The 20,820-nt window shown below is 42.0% G+C and overlaps 1 protein-coding gene and 1 long non-coding RNA gene across 8 annotated transcripts in view; one reads left to right on the plus strand and one right to left on the minus strand.

The window, feature by feature from the left end:
• The window catches only part of LOC132434823 (uncharacterized), a 76,540-nt gene that overhangs the window by 5,676 nt on the left and 50,044 nt on the right, over window positions 1–20,820 (plus strand). For 4 of the 7 annotated variants that reach the window (XR_009521423.1, XR_009521426.1, XR_009521427.1 and 1 more), the window contains 3 exons: window positions 1,088–1,201; window positions 15,750–15,810; window positions 19,176–19,357. This is a non-coding gene — a long non-coding RNA (uncharacterized lncRNA). Of the gene's footprint in view, window positions 1–1,069; window positions 1,202–15,749; window positions 15,811–19,175; window positions 19,358–20,820 lie in introns of all 7 variants that reach the window. The other 3 variants (XR_009521428.1, XR_009521429.1, XR_009521424.1) reach the window with 2 other exon arrangements.
• LOC132435327 (histone H3.3-like) lies at window positions 12,787–13,876 on the minus strand. Its single transcript, XM_069541268.1, is given in 3 exon segments — window positions 12,787–13,146; window positions 13,148–13,186; window positions 13,859–13,876. Coding segments are annotated over 3 exon segments (417 nt in total).

Here is a 20,820-nt window from a genome sequence, read left to right on the forward strand (position 1 = left end):
GAGATGATCATATGGTTTTTCTCCTTCAGTCTGTTAATATGGTGTATCACATTCATTGATTTGTGTATATTGAAGAATCCTTGATTCCCTGGGAAACCCCCCTTGATCATGGTGTATGATCCGTTTAATGTGCTGTTGGATTCTGTTTGCTAGTATTTTGTTGATGATTTTTGCATTTATGTTCATCAGTGATATTGGCCTCTAGTTTTCTTTCTTTGTGGCATCTTTATCTGGTTTTGGTGTCAGGGTGATGGTGGCCTTGTAGAATGAGTTTGGGAGTGTTCCTCCTCTGCTATATTTTGGAAGAGTTTGAGAAGGATAGGCGTTAGCTCTTCTCTAAATGTTTGATAGAATTCGCCTGTGAAGCCATCTGGTCCTTGGCTTTTGTTTGTTGGAAGATTTTTAGTCACAGTTTCAATTTCAGTGCTTGTGATTGGTCTGTTTATATTTTCTATTTCTTCCTGGTTCAGTCTCGGAAGGTTGTGCTTTTCTAAGAATTTGTCCATTTCTTCCAGGTTGTCCACTTTATTGGCATATAGTTGCTTGTAGCAATCTCTCATGATCCTTTGTAATTCTTCAGCGGACATATTTCTTTAATCTCTCTGTGTCTGAGTATCTCCAGGACTCTTCTCACTTTCCCAATGAAGTCTTCTCTTTCCCAGCTCTCAGCACTGCCTGCATCAGTCTTACAGCCCCTCCCTTGGGTAGCCCACATTTAGGCTGTTGATGAAATTGTAATGTGTCTTGGTGTTGATAATGTGTTGTAAGGGCCTCAGGTGCTTTGGGTGACCCTGAGATCTGGCAAAGAGGATACTGGACTTGAGAATTGGTGGCTCTGGCCCCTAGCTCCAGCTCTGCCACTAACTAGCTTTGAGAGTTCTACAATTCAGTTCATTTATCTGGGCCTCAGTTTTCCCATCTGTAAAACAAGATTAAATGCTCTCTAAGGCCGTTTCTAATTCTGTCCAGGGAGTGATGATATTTGATGATCTTGGTTATTTATCCCTGGTAGGGAGGGTTGGGTAAATGTTTTGCTCACTTATGGTAAATTCTCCACTCCCTTCCTCAGACCTACCTTATCTTGCAGATATGTGAGTGAATTCCACACCACCCATTTTACAGATGAAGCCACTGAGATACAGAGCAACTGACTAAATAGTCACCACCCCACTCCTGGATCCTCACATGACACTTCTCCCAGGTTGGTTAAAGGGTTTAACAAGGTTGGGAAGGTGAGTCAGGCTTACACTTTAGAAGTTGAACCACAGTATTTTTGCTTCCTCTTACCACATTGGCATGTTATATAAAACTTTTCAAAGTGTTATTTAATCATCACAGTCAACTTTGCCAGGGAGATATTATTATGCCCATTTTATGAAAGAACCGTCTTTGGATCAGAGTAGTAGAATGACTTGCCCAAGGTTACACAGCTTGTTAGGACCTGAGCTAGGCTTCTTGACTCCTAGTTGTGGATTGTTCCTTTCCTTGGCTTCTGATGTTTGTGGCACTGACTTTAACACATGGAATAACTTTATCTTAAATTCAAAGAGCTTTCTATCCAGTATTTATTTTTCTGTCCCTGAACATCCAATTCACTTATGTTAGGTTACTGACTCTTTTGGTTCAAGAGACTCTCCTCTCTCTGGTTCTTTAATGTTTACATTTATGGGTTTGGGAAGTGGTAGGAATGAGACTAGGTTCCCTGGGGGCAGGAACCACCTTTTCCCCCGCCCCAACCCTACCTGGCCCAGCAATTATCCTGTAGCTTTTGAAATTTGTCCCATCAGCATGCAGCATTTTTCCCCCAAACATGGTTTCTTTTCCTCTTTGCCCTTCATATTTAGCTTCCCATTTCTCTTTTATTTAAAATTATTGTAAATTAAGAGGACCTTTACCCTATTTCCAGGATACTAGAGAGTGAAGTTTAGAAACATGTCTTACCCACTGTGGATAGTAACAATTTGACCTCATATGCTGATAACCCTGTGCTGCTGTTAGGGGGTCGCTACTTGGTTTCCTCAGAAACAGCAGAAATATGTTGGTGTGCTTTACAGAAGTGACCAGGATATACAGCAACATCCTTGGCCTAAGTTCTCCCAGTTGGGCAAAGCATTGCTCATGTATTCCTCAGGGTCATTTTAACTAAAATAAGGCCTGGAGAACAGAGTGCAAAGAAAAGTTAAAAGGAAAATGAGAACAGAATGCAAATGCAAAGTATAAAATGAGAAGAAGTGGGAAAAGGTAAGTAAAGCAAAGAGAGAAAAGGATAGGGCAGAGGGGACTTCCCTGGTGGTCCAGTGGTTAAGAATCCACCTTCCAATGCAGGGGACCAGAGCTCGATCCCTGATCAGGGAACTAAGAGCCTATATACCGCAGGCCAACTAAGCCCATGTACCATAACTGGAGAGCCTGTGTGCTGCAACTACAGAGCCCACACGTTCTGGAACCTGCGTGCCACAATTAGAAGCCTGTGGGCCACAACGAAGTATCCCATGTGCCACAACTAAGACCCGAAGCAGCCAAAAGTAAATAAATAGATATTAAAACAAAACAAACAAAAGAAGAATAGGGCAAAGATGAGAATACAGAATCAGTGGAAGGGAGGTGAAGAGAGCAATCCAGAGGTCCATTAGCTTCTCGTATGGTGTGGGACAAATCAAGGAAGAGCAGCTAGTGTGATAACTCCTCCTGATCTGATTTTGACCAGCACATATCTTTTCTTATCCTCTATTTCCAGTGTCAGGTAGGGGAAATTTCTGTTTCTGCTATCAATTGGGGATGTGAAGAGATGCCAGTAATTTTATTTTATTTTCTTTCTTTTTTTTTTTTTTTTTGTATTTTGGCCATGCTGAATGGCATTGCGGGATGGTTCCCTGGCCAGGGATCAAACCCAGGCCTCTGCAGTGAAAGCACTGAATCCTAACCCCTAGGCCGCCAGGGCACCCCCTGTTTTATTTTTATTGACGTATAGTTGATTTACAATGTTGTGTTAGTAAGAAACTGGTATAAATATGTATACATTCTTTTTTATATTCTTTTTCGTTATGGTTTATCACAGGTTATTGAATATAGTTCCCTGTGCTATACAGTAGGACCTTGTAGTTTACCCATTCTATATGTAATAGTTGGCATCTGCTAACCCCAAACTCCCAATCCATCCCTCCCCCACCCCCACCCCCCCTTGGCAACCACAAGCCTGTTTTCTGTGTCTGTGAGTCTGTTCCTGTTTTGTAGATAGGTTCATTTGTGTCATGTTTTAGATTCCACATATAAGTGATATCATATGGTATTTTTCTTTCTCTTTCTGGCTTACTTCACTTAGTATGATAATCTCTGAGTCCATCCATGTTGCTGCAAATGGCATTATTTCATTCTTTTTTATTGCTGTGTAGTATTCCATTGTGTATATGTACCACGTCTTCTTTATCCATTCAGCTGTCGATGGATAGTGACGTTGTTTCCACGTCTTGGCTATTGTGAGTAGTGCTGTTGTGAACATAGGGGTGCATGTATCGTTTCGAATTACAGTTTTGTGTGTGGATATATGCTCAGGAGTGTGATTGCTGGATCATATAGACGCCAGTAATTTTAATATTAGCTTCAGTTCACCTGATTTATCAAGGAAAATATGCTACAAAAATCACGTAAGGTATTCTGGGTCAAGTTTCATGTTATTCTTTCATTCAGCAGACACTTGATTGTTTGATATGTTTCAGACACTGAGGCTATAAAAATTAATGAGATATTGTCCTTGCCCTCAAGATGTCTATGGTCTGGAGAGGTAGACAGAGAAGTAAACAGATTCACAGTATAATGTGTTAAAGTATTGGGATATGAGAAAGCTGTGGTGCTTACCAACCTGTGGTGTTACGGGTTCAGAGGAGGGCCCTTGATTCAGCCTTGGAAGGGATCTGGGAAGGCCGCCTAGAGAAGTTGTCATTCAGGCTGAGTCCCAAGTTGGCAAATTGCACGGTGGAGGGCAGGGAAGGGTATTCCTCCCAAAGGCAGAGAGCTCAGACCTTTCAGAAGTTGTAGCCATTTCATGAAGACATGAAGGATGTTTGCATGATCCAGTTTTTGGTGATTATTGTTCTGCTTCAGAAGTGTAGATTATTGAGACATGACTCTGTTCGCTAGAGCACTGGTCCCCAACCTTTTTGGCACCAGGGACTGGTCTCGTGGAAGACAGTTTTTCTACGGATGGGGTGGGGGGGAATGGTTTCGGGATGATTCAAAAGCATTACATTTATCATGCACTTTATCTCTATTATTATTATATTGAAATATGTAATGAAATAATTATACAACTCACAATAATGCTGACAGGAGGCAGAGCTCAGGCCGTAATGCGAGCGATAGGGAACAGCTGTAGATACATGTGAAGCTTCGCTCTCTTGCCCGCCACTCACCTCCTGCTGTGCTGCCTGGTTCCTAACCAGTACTGGTCTGTGGCCCGGGGGTTGGGGACCCCTGCGCTAGAGCACGGAAGGTTAAAGTACTTATTTTGTAGCAATAATTCTCTTTTAAGGTGAAGACACTAGAAATCGCACTTCCTATCTAGAGATTTTAAGGACAAAATGTAAACAAAGTACAGCCTATGAATTAGCAAATAATTACTAACCCTTTGTACGGTAAAAGCAGCTACGATAGGCAGCATATCCCTTTCTCATCCAACTTTTGGATTTTATTGTGTTCTGCTTTGTTTATAAGGGGGTGTGTGTGGAAATTTAGGGTCTTTGTTTAGCTGCTTAGGATGTTTGAGTTAGGAAGGAGGAAAATGAGTTGAAGAATAATTGCTACTTTATGGCAGAACAAAAGAAATACATTTAAATAGCTCATTTCTCTGATCCCACCTACTGAACACAAGTAAGACTTGGTCGGGGACATTGTTTCAGAGGGACAGTTACTTCAACCAGATAAAGCATTTACTGAGCATTATTCACTGTGTAAAGTCTGCTGTGTCCATATTAAGAGCATTGATTTTGTTTTTTGAGATGCAGATATAGCTGCATTAAACAGAAACCTTATGTGTATTCGTTGGACAATACTGGGATTTTACCTAGATTAAAAGAAAAAGTGTTATGTGTGGATTAGGGAGGAATGCTTAGAAAATAGTACATAGATTCAGTGGTCATTTCTTAGTCATCTTCTTGATCTCTCAGTAGTATTTGACACTTCCTCCTCACACACTAGTTTCACTTGGCTTCCGGGATGCCACTCCCTTGGTTCTCCTTCTACCTCAGGAGCCCCTTCTTCTCAAACTCCCACGTACCGCCCCGCCCTTTTGGCTGTTTTCTTATCTCCTCAGCCTCCAATGATGGAGTACTCAAATCAGTCCTTGGATCACTTCTCTGTCTACACTCATTTACTAAGTGCTCTCTTTTAAGAATTTAAATATCATTTATATCCTGAGAATTCTCAAGTATATATTACCAGCTTGAATGTCTTCCTGTGAACTCAGGACTCTTCTATTCAGCTGCCTACGGGATATCTCCACTTGTGTATGTAATAGCTTCTTTTTTTTAATTAATTAATTTATTTTTGGCTGTGTTGGGTCTTCGTTGCTACATGCGGGCTTTCTCTAGTTGTGGTGAACAGGGGCTCCTCTTCGTTGCAGTGCGTGGGCTTCTCATTGCGGTGGCTTCTCTTGTTGAAGAGCATGGGCTCTAGGCACACGGGCTTCAGTAGTTGTGGCTCGCGAGCTCTAGAGCGCAGGCTTGGTAGTTGTGGCACAAGGGCTTAGTTGCTCTGCGGCCTGGGGGATCTTCCTGGACCAGGGCTCAAACTCGTGTCCCCTGCATTGGCAGGCGGATTCTTAACCACTGCGCCATCAGGGAAGTCCTGTAATAGCTTCTTGAACTTAAAATATTCAAAACATTAATCCTGGAACTTCTCCTCTCAAACCTGTACCTCTGGCAGTTTCTCCCCGTCTCAGTTTCAGTTATATTGAGGACTCTCCCTTGACTCTGTTTTTTCTCTTTCTCTCATCATCCAATCCACCAGCCAGTCCTGTGAGCTCTACCTTAAAATGCACCCAGGGTTTGAACACTTCTTACCCCCTTCACTGCTACTATTGGAACAGCCTTCTAAATGTTCTTCCTCCTTTTGCTCTTGGTCTCCCCCAGTCTAATCTTTTTTTTTTAACATCTTTATTGGACTATAATTGCTTTACAATGGTGTGTTAATTTCTGCTTTATAACAAAGTGTATCAGCTATACGTATACATATATCCCCATATCTCTTCCCTCTTGCGTCTCCCTCCCTCCCACCCTCCCTATCCCACCCCTCTAGGTGGTCACAAAGCACAGAGCTGATCTCCCTGTGCTATGCGGCTTCTTCCCACTAGCTATTGGTATTACATTTGGTAGTGTATATATGTCCATGTCACTCTCTCTCACTTTGTCCCAGCTTACCCTTCCCCCTCCCCGTGTCCTCAAGTCCCTTCTCTAGTAGGTCTGTGTCTTTATTCCCATCCTGCCTCTAGGTTCTTCATGACCTTTTTTTTTTTTTTTAGATTCCATATATATGTGTTAGTATAGGGTACTTGTTTTTCTCTTTCTGACTTACTTCACTCTGTATGACAGTCTTTAGGTCCATGCACCTCACTACAAATAACTTAGTTTCGTTTCTTTTTATGGGTGAGTAATATTCCATTGTATATATGTGCCACATCGTCTTTATCCATTCATCTGTTGATGGACACATAGGTTGCTTCCATGTCCTGGCTATTGTAAATAGAGCTGCAGTGAACATTGTGGTACATGACTCTTTTTGAATTATGGTTTTCTTAGGGCCCCCAGTCTAATCTTAACAGTGACCAGTATAATCTTGTTACGTGTATATCACATCATACCACTCTGCTGAAAACTATCCACAGGGTCCCAATCAGATTAAAAACTAAAGTCCTTCAAGTGATCTACAAGGCTGCATGGGATCTTCAACATCACCCTCTCCCAGCTGCTCTGACCTCATCATCTATCACTTTCCCTTTGTGCTCTGGCCACACTGGTCTCCTTGCAATTGCTCCAACATGCCAAGCCTTGGGACCTTTGTAGTTGTTTTTTCTGGAACACTTATTCCAGATGTCAATGTGGCCTCCTCTGTTACCTCCTTCAGGTTTCTGCCCAACTGTCACCTAATCTAAGCATTCCTTAGCCATACTATTTAAAGTAAAAGCCATCTCCTGCTCTCTGCCTTCCTTGTTTCCCTTCCCTGCTTTATTTTTCTCCACAGAACTTATTACTATTTGACATACTATTCATTCATTCATTCATTCATTCATTCATTATTTAGATATTTTGAGTGCTGCCTACTGTGTGCCAGGCACTGTTCTAGGAACTCTCTACTATAGTTTATTATTTGTCACCCATGACTAGAATGTAAATTTCATCCACTTTGTTTTGCTCATTGCTATATCCCCACCTCCTAGAACAATACCTAGCACATAGGAGTTGAATGAATAAATTTATTCTTTTTTTTAAATTTATTTATTTTTTGGCTGTGTTGGGTCTTAGTGGCAGCATGTGGGATCTTTCTTTGTGGCGAGTGGACTCTTCATTGTGGCGCACAGGCTTTTCCCTAGTTGTGGCACATGGGCTCCAGAGCGCGTGGGCTCAGTAGTTGCAGCATGCGGGCTTAGTTGCCCTGTGGCATGTGGGATCTTAGTTCCCCTACCAGAGATTGAACCCACGTCCCCTGCATTGGAAGGCGGATTCTTAACCAGTGGACCACCAGGGAAGTCCCAAATTTATTCATTTTTAAACAAAAATGTATTGAATAAATAGAAGGTTGTGTACCAGTTAATGAGGGAAAGATCTGTATGAACAAGACATTGTTCCTGCCCTCAAGTTGCTCACTCTAAAAAACACTTACTTTGAACTGTGCTCTCTAGCAGGATAAAGTGATACATCATTTTGGAATTGGGGAGGTAAGAACTGGTGTGCAGGGGTATGGTATGGATATCTTCAGAGATGAAGTCTTGCTTTGTTAGGCTTATCAATAATTTGCACTGTTTCTGGGAGGGCAGGATTGATGATAGCTCACTGCATTACTGGCTTTTTGGGTTACAACATCTCTTCTTACCTTGTTAGAGCAAGAGTTTCTTAAAAATCCCATTATCAGTCTTGGTTCTTTTTAACCTTCAAGGAACCATCTGTCATAACCACTTCCTCTCAGGCTTAGAGAAGAAGTTTACTATCTTTACCTTCCTCCATATCTGAAAGTTCTTTTCCAGAGACCCTGGACATCCACTTACCAGCTGTACGGTCGTGAACCTCTCTGAACCTCAGTTTCTGTGCTTGTCAAATGGAGATAATGATGAATGATACCAATCTTACTTCTTGTGAGGATTAAGTGACTAAATAATCTACTGGTTTTGAGAACAGCAGAGTGGAAAGGGGAAGGAGGTAGAGAACAATTTTTTAAAAATAGTATATATCTGTGCTTTATTTATTTTTAAAAATATTTATTTTTCTTTTTGGCTACGTCAGGTCTTAGTTGCAGCATGCGGGATCTTTGTTGCAGCGTGTGAGCTCTTTAGCTGTGGCGTGTGGGCTCTGTAGTTGTGGCACGTGGGTTCCAGAGCATGTGGGCTCTGTAGTTGGGGCACGTGGGCTCTCTAGTTGTGGCGCGTGGGCTTAGTTGCCCTGCGCCATGTGGGATCTTAGTTCCCCAACCAGGGATCTAACCTGTGTCTCCTGCATTGGAAGGCGGATTCTTTTTTTTTTTTTTGGAAGGCAGGACCACCAGGGAAGTCCGATCTGTGCTTTATTTTGAAAAATACAATAAGCGTGTGTTTCTTTTCTAATGAGAGTAGTGAAGATTCTATTTTTTAAAAACAGACTTTAATATATATTTTTTTATAGAGTAGCAGGTTTATAGAAAATATTTCCTTGCCTCTCCACCCAGATACTTACTGCTGTATTACATGAGGGAAATGAAATACTAGAACCTCACTGCAGGCTGCCCAGTGAGCTGGTTGGTATCTAGGTAGGAAAGCAACCATTTCCCTTTAGGTGAAATTAGAACTCAGGAGGTAGTAGTATTTGAGAGTCTCAAAGGGATTGATGATGATGATAATGACAACAACAGTAATAATGGTAATGGGGAACCTTGATGAACAAGGCCCTGCGCTAAGCACCGTATATGGATTGGCTTATTTTTAACAACGTAACCATATGAAGCTGGTACTATGGAGAAGTAGAGCAGCGTGGGAGGAGGGAGCATAGACTCTGAGGTCAGACCTCCTGTATTGACATCTCAGCTTTGCCAGTAACTAGCCATGTGGCCTTGAATAAGAAGACTGTGCCTCATTTTCCTCATCTGTAAAATGGGGGTACTAAGGTACCAGCCTCATAAGGTGTTTGTGATGATTAAGTAATGTAAGCCATGTAAAGTGCTTAATGTTGCGCTTGGCACATAGAAAGTGCTCACCAGATGTCAGCTGTTATCATAATCAAAATACCTGTTATTCTCATTTAACAGATGGAGAAATAAAGACTTAGAGAGAGGTAAGGTAATTTGCTTAAGTGATACAGCAAATAAATGATGGAACAGGAATTTGCATTTCAGGCCGTCAAACTCCAGAGCTCTTGTTCTTAACCTTTACACTATACCACCCGTCATGGGTTAAGAGGAGGAGACTGGACCCACAAGAATTGCATTTTGGGTTTGGACCTCCCTAGCCTTTATTTGTGATCTTAAATATCTTATCACTATAGCATGTACTTGGTTATTCTCTGAGTTGACTCTTTCCTAGATCCAAAGAAATGAATGAGTGATGGGTTAGTTGTAGTCTTCCCCTGCTAGGGATTGGGTGTTCCTGGCCAGGACAAGGAAATGGAGCTAAACAAATACGCTTGTTCTTCCCAGCGCTCTTTGGACCAGAAGTAGGGGCTTGTCTGGTCTCATTTGTTATTATGATTGTTTCTTTTTAATGCAACTGGTAATGATGAGAAACAGAGGAAGCAGTATACACATCGAGCACTTTCTGTGTGCCATGCATTTTACATGGATTATCTCATCATATCCTTAAAATAACTATAAAGTAGTAACTCTTATCCCTATTTTATAGAAACAGAGAGGTTAGGAAACTTGCTTAAAGTCACGGTAAGTGGTAGAGCTGGGATTTGAATAAGCAGTCTGGCTCCAGAGTCCATGCTCTTAACCTCTGCACTCTACTGCTTCTATTTCTCTTTCACCTGTGTAAAGTACGTAGTGTGGGTCAGTAGCATGGGACTTAGGAGGGCCAGTCCTACTGAAAAATTGGAAAACTTTACTGGGCTAGGAATGAGGCGGCCTGCGATCTTGTCTTGACACTGCCACCAACTTGCCACATCTAGGACTTCACTTTTCTCAGCCTGTTGTCCTCATTTATTAAACAAAGGGGTCGCTCTACATGGTCTCTGAGATGGTCCTTCTGACTCTGATATTCTGTAATTGATCATATGAAGTGACGAGGATAATACCTGCTCAGCTCCTTGATCTGGAGCATTGGTATTTGTGAGGTTTTAGGGAGCCTGCTTTGTGCAAAGGAAGATGATAGATTTCAGGGCAGAGAATGAGCTGCCTTCCTGAAGAAGGTAGAACTGGGCTTTTTTTTGAGGCTGGTTGCCAAGGGAACCTAGCCTCTGGCCAGCAGCAGCCAGGAATGCTTTGGTTGAGGGTTGGGAACAGATAACTAAAACAAGCAGCACATTTAGGTTTCACTTTCCACCCCCACTCCCATTCACCACAGCTACCTGCTAGTTGTGTACACTTTCTTTGTTAGGCACTGTTTTAAGTACTTTATAAAGTATCGTATTATTTAATCTTCATAGTAATCTTATGAGATGGGTACTATTATTGTTCTAAATTTACAGACAATAAGAGTGAGGCAAATAGAGTTAACTAATTTGTCCACATTTACTTAAGTGGAAAGTGGTATCAAACCCACTAAGTTGTACTGGCTTCTTGGTCGGAGCTTGAAAAAAAATGCAGAGGGAAAACTCTTTAGTTATTTATTAGTGGTTTTTGTTTTGTTTATTTGTTTGCATTTTATTTAATAGAATGACAGACACTTGGAATTGGAAAGGGCCTTTGAGGTAATACAATCAATCTCCTTGTCTCCAGACTTCCGTTCAGTCACAGAATTGCTTTATATAGTCCCCTGACAGATGATCATTTAAATCAGGGGTCCCCAACTCCCAGGCTGCGGACTGGTACCAGTCCTCGACCTGTTAGGAACCGGGCTGCACAGCAGGAGGTGAGCAGCGGGCAAGCAAGCGAGCGAACCTTCATCTGCTGCTCACCATCGCTTGCATTACTGCCTGAACTATCCCTCTGCCACCTTCCTTTCGTGGAAAAATTGTCTTCCATGAAACTGGTCCCTGGTGCCAAAAAGGTTGGGGACAGCTGATTTAAGTTATTTTTGAATACTTCCATTGCTGGGAAGCTCATCATTTCTTGAGGAATCCCATTATAGTTGTTTTTCTTTTTCTTTTCCATTATGGTTTATTACAGGATACTGAGTATAGTTCCGTGTGCTATACAGTAGGACCGTGTTGTTTATCTGTTTGTTTTTTTGTTTTGTTTTGTTTTGTTTTTTGCGGTACGTGGGCCTCTCACTGTTGTGGCCTCTCCCGTTGCGGAGCACAGGCTCCGGACGCGCAGGCTCAGTGGCCATGACTCATGGGCCCAGCCATTCCGTGGCATGTGGGATCTTCCCGGACCGGGGCACGAACTCGTGTCCCCTGCATCGGCAGGCGGACTCTCAACCACTGCGCCACCAGGGAAGCCCTGTTTGTTTGTTTTTAAATTTGGCTGCGTCAGGTTTAAGTTGTGGCATGCAGGAGCTTTCGTTGCGGTGAGTGGGCTTTTCATTGTGGCATGCGAGCTTCTCTCTAGTTGTGGCGCGTGGGCTCCAGAGTGCGCGGGCTCAGTAGTTGCACCACACGGCACAGTAGTTTAACCCGCGGCCTCTGGGATATTATTAGTTCCCCAACCAGGGATCGAACCCGTGTCCCCTGCGTTGGAAGGTAGATTCTCAACCACTGGACCACCAGGGAAGTACCCTGTGTATCTGTTTTATATATAGTAGTTTGTATCTGCTAATCCCAAACTCCTTATTTATCCCCCTCCACCACCTTTCCCTTTTGGTAACCATGAATTTGTTTTCTATATCTGTGAGTCTTTTTCTGTTTTGTAAATAAGTTCATTGGTATCATATTTTAGATTCCATGTGTAAGTGATATCATGTGGTATTTGTCTTTCTCTTTTTGACTTCACTTAGTATGATAATCTCTAGGTCCATCCATGTTGCCAAAAATGGCATTATTTCTTTTCTTTTTTTTTACAGCTGAGTAATATTCCATTGTGTGTATATGTACCACATCTTCTTTATCTATTCATCTGTGGATGGACATTTAGGTTGCTCCCATGTCTTCGCTACTGTAAATAATGCTGCTATGAACTTTGGGGTGCCTGTATTTTTTTTTCATTGTCCAGAAAAATTTAACAGGTTTATATATAATTGTTATAAAATTGAACTGCTGAAACTTGTTTACTGAAACATTTTGACTTGCATTAATGCTTTATGTCCCCGCATTTATATGAAAAATTCACACACAAATGAAAATGGAAAAATTGCCAATACCTGATTTCTGCCCCCTATTTTTCCACTTGCAATCATATACTTAGGTACCTTTTGACCCCATGGGGAAAAAAAATCTGATGTTCAGAACTACCAATAACAGGAAGAAGAGAAATTCTTTTTTTGAAGAAAGAAGTATTTCCCGTCAGAGTGAATTCTTAAGGGTGTTTTCCACGTATGCGGCGTGCTAGCTGGATGTCGCTTGGCATAATTGTTACACGTTTGGCATGGATAGCACACAGGTTGGTGTCTTCAAAAAGCCCAGCCAGATAGATCTCACTTTCCTCCTGCAAAGCACCGGTAGCTGCACTCTGGAAGCGCAGATCTGTTTTGAAGTCTTGAGCAATTTTCCGTGCCAGATGCTGGAAGGGAAGTTTGTGAATCAGAAGTTCAGTAGACTTCTGACAACGTCTGATTTCGCTGAGTGCCACGGTACCAGGCCTGTAACGCTGAGGTTTCTTCAGCCTTCCAGTAGAGGGCACACTCTTGCAAGCGGCTTTTGTAGCCAGTTTCTTTCTTCCTTGGTGCTTTACCACGGGTCGATTTGTAGGCAGCCCGCTTTGTACAGACCTCCTTACTTACCCCACTTCTCCTTCAGCTGGAGCTTGGCTGCCTGTATCTTTTCAAATTAGAGTTTTCTCCGGATATATACCCAGGAGTGAGATTGCTGAATCATACGGCAACTCTATTTTTAGTTTTTTAAGGAACCTCCATACTGACTTCCATAGTGGCTGCACCAATTTACATTCCCACCAACAATGTAGGAGGGTTCCCATTTCTTCATACCCTCTCCAGCATTTGTTATTTGTAGACCTTATTAGTGATGGCCATTCTGGCTGGTGTGAGGTGATACTTCATCGCAGCTTTGATTTGCGTTTCTCTAAATAATTAGCGACGTTGAGCATCTTTTCATGTGCCTGTTGGCCATCTGTATGTCATCTTTGGAGAAATGTATGTTTAGGTCTTCTGCCCATTTTTTGATTGGGTTGTTTGTTTTTCTGTTATCGAATTGTATGAGCTGTTTGTGTATTTTGGCAATTAAGCCCTTGTTGATTGTATTGTCTGCAAATATTTTCTCCCATTCTGTAGATTGTCTTTTCATTTTGTTTATGGTTTCTCCCATTATACTGTTGAGTAGCTCTCACTAATAGAAAATTATTTCTTGTTTTGAATTGAAATCTAATTGAGGTATCTTCTCATCAGTTATAGGCCTGTCTCCTGGAACCATACAGGGTAAATGTAATCCATCTTCCACATCCAATCTTGTGAATGTTTGGAGATGTTCTTCCTGTTTATAAGGAGTATTTGCAGTTTTCTCATAGCATCTAAACTTGGCTTTCAGTTCAGATTGGTCTGCACAAAAGCATTCTCTGTCTCTCACTATTTGTAAGTGCAGCCTTGCAACAAATTATGCTTCACTTCTTGTGATTAGTTAGCACAAAGTGTGGACCCTTCCCACATCCTTGGAGAACGGATGGTTAGTGAGCTGAATCTATACAGTTCTATATGAGCCTGGTGGGTTTGCAGTTCCCTACTCAGAATCTCTAAGACATCAGGCTGCTGCCCCGTACACACTGTCAGAGATCACAAAATGGCTGGAAGTTTATCCGGGCACTTGATGAAACTGCATTTACTTCATCAGGCCACTAGGTGATGTACAACTCGCAAACCCAGACTGCCAGGGACGGTTGTGTATAGGACAGTTTCTGTTTGTACGTGGAAATGCCATCAGAAGTCACTTGGTACAATTTCACGAAAAGGTTTTCTTAGGGGGAGGGGAAACATGTCTTGCGTATACTTTGTCTTTCTCAGCTTTGTTCCAGTTTTAAATATTAATTTGACTAGGATACTTTGAGTGATTTTCTTAGACAAAGGGACATGGATGGTCCATTTATTTATTTACTTATTTATTTGTGTGTGTGTGTGTGTGTGTGTGTGTGTGTGTGTGTGTGTGTATATCTTCATGTATGAATGATATCTTGGCTGGGTTTAGGATTTTTTCTTTTTTTTCCTTTTTGGCTGTGCCACACGGCTTGTGGGATCTTAGTTCCCCAACCAGGGCTGGAAGCTGGGCCCTCGGCAGTGAAAGCACAGAGTCCTAACCACTGCACCGCCAGGGAATTCCCAAGGATTCTTGAATAGTAGTCCTAGTCTCTACAAAGTATGCAGCCTTGTACTGTCCAGTTTCTAGTAATACAGATGAAAAATCCACTGCCAATAGGTTTCTCTTTCCTCTGTAAGTAATAACCATTTCTCTTTGAAAGTTTGTAAATTTTTTCTTCATGCTTAGTGTTTCATCATGATAGGCTTAGGTTTGATTTAAAAAAAAAACAAAACTCTGCTTGTCACTTGATAAACCTTTTAGACTTAAAAACTTAAGTCTTTTCTCAGTTCAGGGAAGTTTTATTGCTTTCCTTCTGTTTCCAACCTCCTTACTTTATAGATGAGGAAACTGAGCCCAGAAAGATTAAGTGACTTACCTAAGGGTCACTCAGGTAGTTAAAATGAACCTCAAGCAAATAACCTGACTCCTTTAATGAGGTACACTTTCATTGTATTGAATATTGCTCTAGTGAGAGAGCCATTATGAACTAATTAGAAATTTTTTAGTGAGACAGGAATTTTTCCAAGGGGTCATGAAGAAATGAAGAAGGAAGAGGAGATGATAGAATTCGTTAGGATTAAAATATGGCCCATATGAAGGACTGCAAAATTCAGAAGTTCACCCCCACCCCCAGTATCCCAGTTATTGGAGATACCCCAAAGCTCTAAAACTTAATAAAGCCAGGAAGTTGATTGAACATTTGGAGAATTAGATATTTAGTTGTCAGAAGTTGGATAAGTGTGGTCATGCCCTGTTATAAATATTGGAAAATATGTGAATGGCATCTGAAGGCTTGGAGACAGATACCATAAACTGTCTTATCAGTGGTCTGGTTTCTGTTCTGAGTTCCAGCTTGGGACCCTTTTCTGCTGGGAACCACCTGTCCCTGGCTCTGTTGATCTTTGGATTTCCCTAGCCCTTCTGTCCCTTTCAGTTTTGAAATGAAACCTACCCCAGAGGGTGAGGTCAGGTACCGAGAGGACTTTGACAGCTCACACCAGATTGTTTTCTTTCCAGAGCCGCCCAGTATGTGACTGTGTGTGGCATGAGGCGCAGCAGGCTGTGATACAGACTGATGGTGAGTCAGCTGTTGGGTAAGACCTCAGCTAGGCAGTGTCATCTCTTTGGGTAACCAGGAAAACATGTAGACCAAATATGTTGTCTTTCAGGCTCAGAAAGTTGAAAGTTAAGAGCACGGTCACCAGAGATCTACCATGATCTCTCTGCCTTTGGTTTACTGAAGAAGGAAAGGCTTTATTTCAGTGTCTTTTCTCCTCTTTTATAGAACCTTCTTTTCAGGAAGAAGCCAGTTTCTAAACTTTTATACTGTGCCTCCTGGAATTGCTGCTTTGATGTGGAGTGATTCCTCTAGATAATCCCTAGACAACCCCCCACCATGCCCCCAACCCCTTCACAGAATGCAGCTTCCCCTCTTCCTTTTGTTGTAAATGTGGTTTCCACCATATTATGGCACTTCACTTGGAATCTTTATAAGTGGAACTGGCTGTTTCTTCAACTTGCCCGTACCACTTCGCCCAGTTTTGCCTGACTGCCCCCCAGCCTTATCCTCCAGCACTGCAGAGCTGCTTCCAGATCTTTAAATACTTTTTCCCCTTTGAGACTGCTGCTGGCCTGTAAGGCCACCTGATCCCTGTCCTTGAAGCTGGCATCTGTACTTATTCTCCCATATTTGTTTAGGACTTTGGTATTTGACCCCCCTTCCTGGGGTTCTGGCCCAGTCTAGGGGATCTGTGGCCAAACTTGGCCTGGGGCCAAGGATTCAGGATGGAGCTTGGAATTAGGGGGCTTGGTGTTAACTTCTCAGACATGGGCAGATGGCAAGCCAGAAGATCTAAACATCAAGCCAGTCGGGGATGGAAGGAACAGAGAAAATTTACTATCTGAAGTAAAGGATGTCCTTTGTAGCCTCCCTCTTTTCCCACTTTTCAAAATTGAGTTATTTTTTAGAACAGTTTTAGGTTCACAGCAAAACTGAGTAGAAGGTACAGAAATTCCCATTATTTTTTCAAAAATTCATCTTTAATTTTACAGAGAATATAGTAATCTAAAAAAATCAAAACACTGTAGTTTTTTTTTTTAAAGTTCTTGAATGTATTTTACTTCAGATTGAAAAATGAACAGCTTCCACACTGTTCATTGCAAGATACACAGTATCTTTTACAATGCTGGCCATTTGAGGAAATGTACACACCTCAGTTTCTCCTTCATGCTTCTCTTTTAGAAAGTACTGTTTACCAAAAAGAAACTTCAGCAGTACAGGAAAAACTATTTTCCCAATGTATGAGAAAACCTAAGATTCCCAACGGAATCAAGATTATCTTCCTGCTACCACTACCTTAATATAATCACATGTTTTTTGGAACACTAATATCTGCACCCTAAGAGTCCATTTACTTTCAGCAGTGAGGGTGATTCTTTTTTTTTTTAAATAAACTTATTTATTTATTTATTTTTGGCTGCATTGGATCTTCGTTGCTGCGTGCGGGCTTTCTCTAGTTGTGGCAAGCGGGGGTTACTCTTCGTTGCGGGTGCGGGCTTCCCATTGCGATGGCTTCTTTTGTTGTGCAGCACAGGCTCTAGGCACGCGGGCTTCAGTAATTGTGGCGCAGGGGCTCAGTAGTTGTGGCTCATAGGCTCTAGAGTCAGTAGCTGTGGCTCACGGGCTTAGTTGCTCCACGGCATGTGGGATCTTCCCGGACCAGGGCTCGACCCGTGTCCCCTGCATTGGCAGGTGGAGCCTCTGTTTTTTTTTTTTTTTTGCAGTGCGCGGGCCTCTCACTGTTGTGGCCTCTCCCGTTGCGGAGCACAGGCTCTGGACGCGCAGGCTCAGCGGCCATGGCTCACGGGCCCAGCCGCTCTGCGGCATGTGGGATCTTCCCGGACCGGGGCACGAACCAATGTCCCCTGCATCTGCAGGCAGACTCTCAACCACTGCGCCACCAGGGAAGCCCAGCAGGTGGAGTCTTAACCACTGCGCCACCAGGGAAGTCCTGAAGTTTTTTTTTTTTTTAAAAGACTCACCCTTGGGACTTCCCTGGTGGTACAGTGGTTAAGAATCCACCTGCCAATACAGGGGACACAGGTTTGATCCCTGGTCCGGGAAGATCCCACACGCCGTGGAGTAACTAAGCCCGTGTGCCACAGCTACGGAACTTTTGCTCTAGAGCCCGCGAGTCACAACTACTGAGCCCGTGTGCCACAACTACTGAAGCCTGTGCACCTAGAGCCCGTGCTCCGCAGCAAGAGAAGCCACCGCAATGAGAAGCCCACGCACCACAACGAAGAGTAGCCCCCACTTGCCACAACTAGAGAAAGCCTGTGCGCAGCAACCAAGACCCAACACAGCCAAATAAATTTAAAAAAAAAGCAAACAACCAAAAACTTCAGTGTAGTAAGTGTAACATGGGTCTCTGCAAGTATTAAGTGTCTGAAATAGGCAGCTAATACTGGATTTAATATTATTTTATAAATAATTGTTCCCATAGCAATAAACATAAGTCTACACATTCACAATAGTCCCAGAAAATAAATACTATGATTATGCACAGTATGTATGACAAACTAGTTTCAAACAAACCAGTTTTAGCATCTTGATAAAAATTCAGATCAGAATAAAATGTGACTCTAAAATTTAAAACATTGTCAAGATAACATCACATTTAATCTTCCACGGTTTACACAAGTATTATGAATTTTCAGTTTTGGAACACATTTTTCTGTTGTGAATTAAAATACGAACATACTGACAACTGTTAATTTCAGAACATTGTAGATAATTTGAATACTCCTGCTCCCCGCTCCCCTGTTTCAATTATTTCTGTATTTCCAGAGGCAACCTGTTAGTGGTTTAGAGTGTACCTCCCACACTCTGTGTGTGTTTGCATACATACGTATGAACCCAGAAATTTTTTTTTTTTTTATTTTGGCCACACCATACGGCATGTGGAACTTCCCCGACCAGGGGTTAAACCTGTGTCCCCTGCAGTGAAAGCGTGGAGTCTTACCACTGGACCACCAGGGAAGTCCCAGAAAATATTTAAAATGCTATTGCCGTGTTTTATTTATTTACACAAATGGGGTCACATTTTATGTATCATTTTTATATTTCTTTCTTTGATTCAGTAATGTGCCTTGACAGTATTCCATGTTGGTACATAAAGATACTTCTCATTCTTTTTGGCTACTGTATAATATTTCATAGACTAGATATACTGTATTTTATTTATCTGTTTTCCTATTGAGGGACATTAAGGTATTTCCAGTTTTTTGTTGTTGTTAATGATTCTTTTTGTGTTAAAAAATTTTTTTAAATTTTCCTTATGTATTTAAAAAATTTATTTGTTTATTCAACTTCTTGTGTTTTAAATATCAGCAGTCTGTTCCTAGGCTTTTTTTTCTTTCTTTTCTTCCTGCTCCCCGTAGGTGATCTCAACTTCTGTGACAGCTTCAGTTACCATCTATACGTGGATGATGACCAAATTTCTCTCCAGACCAGAATATCCAACTGTTCACATGGACAGCTCCACTGGGATGTTTTGAAGACTCAGCAAAATGCAGCCTTCTGCTCTTCCCCTCTTGCTCTTCCTCCAGTGTCCTGTCACGTGGTAAATAGCACCACCACCCATGCAGTTGCTGGGCCCAAGGCCTAGTAGTCATTCTAAGTCCTACCCCTTCCCTTCCCACAGCCGACAACCAGCCTATCATAGGATTTGTCCTCCCCAATATTTCTTGGATCCAGTTGCTTTTTTCTTCTTCTTCTTCTTTTTATTAATTTATTAATTTATTTTTGGCCGTGTTGGGTCTTCCTCTAGTTGTGGCAACTGGGGGCTACTCTTTCTTGCAGTGTGCGGGCTTCTCTTGTTGCGGAGCGCAGGCTTCAGTAGTTGTGGCACGTGGGCTCAGTAGTTATGGCTCTCGGGTTCTAGAGCACAGGCTCAGTAGTTGTGGTGCATGGGCTTAGTTGCCCCGCAGCATGTGGGATCTTCCTGGACTAGGGCTCGAACCATGTCCCCTGCATTGGCAGGTGGATTCCGTGCCACCAGGGAAGTCCCCAGTTGCTTTCTTCTTCATTGCCACTATCCTCTACCTTAGTTTCCTAATTTATAAGATACAGTATTTGTGAGGTTTAAATGAATTAATATATAAAAAATGCTTAGAACAATGGCTCGGCAGCTAGTATGTGCTATGTGAGTATTAGCTATTATCATCATCCTTGTTACTGTCCCCTTCTTCCTCTTCTTCACGTTAGTCTACATAATCCACTCTCATCTCTGTCTCCAGTCTTAATCTTATTCTCCCCTACCTCCATTCTGTTCTCTACATTGTGGCCAGAGTGATCTTTATAAAATGCAAGAACGATCATGATCTAACTCCTCTGCTTAAAAAAGCTTCAGTGATCTTACCATTGGGCTTTTGTATGTGTGTATTGTTAACCCTGCTTAGAATGCTTTTTCCCTTGGTCTTTGAATGGCTGGTTCCTTTTTATTTAGATACCTACTTTTAAATGTCATCTCCTCAGAGAGGCTTTCCCCTGACCACCTAATGATTATAAAGTAACCACCCATATACATATTTTCTAGCATATCACCTATTTTAGTTCTTTGCATAGCACTTATCAATAAGTGATATTTTTCTAGTTTAGTCACATACTTGTTTATAGTCTCCTCCAATTAGAACGGGAATTCTCTGAGAACAGGGATGTTGTCTATTTCATTTACTGTTATAAAAACATAGGACAATGCCTGGCATATTGTAAGCACTCAGTGAATACTTGTTAAGTGAATGATAAAACAGCTTCATATCTTATGAGACCCTTCTTGGTCTCTCCAGCATCATCTGTGCTGGTATTCTCTCTACCTTGACCTCCCCAGCTCATCTCATCTCTTCAGATATGCTTTCTTGCTGCAGGGCCTTTACATACGCTGTTTCTTCTGCCTAGAACATGCTTCCTTAAATGCTCTGCCACTGCTTGGGTATCTCCTGTTGATCGTTCAAGTTTCATCTTAGGTGTAACTTCACCTGACTGGCCTTCTTAATCTTACAGCTCCGCATGCATTGCCTTTAACTA

This window comes from Delphinus delphis, chromosome 12, assembly GCF_949987515.2.
Source record: "Delphinus delphis chromosome 12, mDelDel1.2, whole genome shotgun sequence".
In the NCBI taxonomy this organism is placed as follows: domain Eukaryota; kingdom Metazoa; phylum Chordata; class Mammalia; order Artiodactyla; family Delphinidae; genus Delphinus; species Delphinus delphis.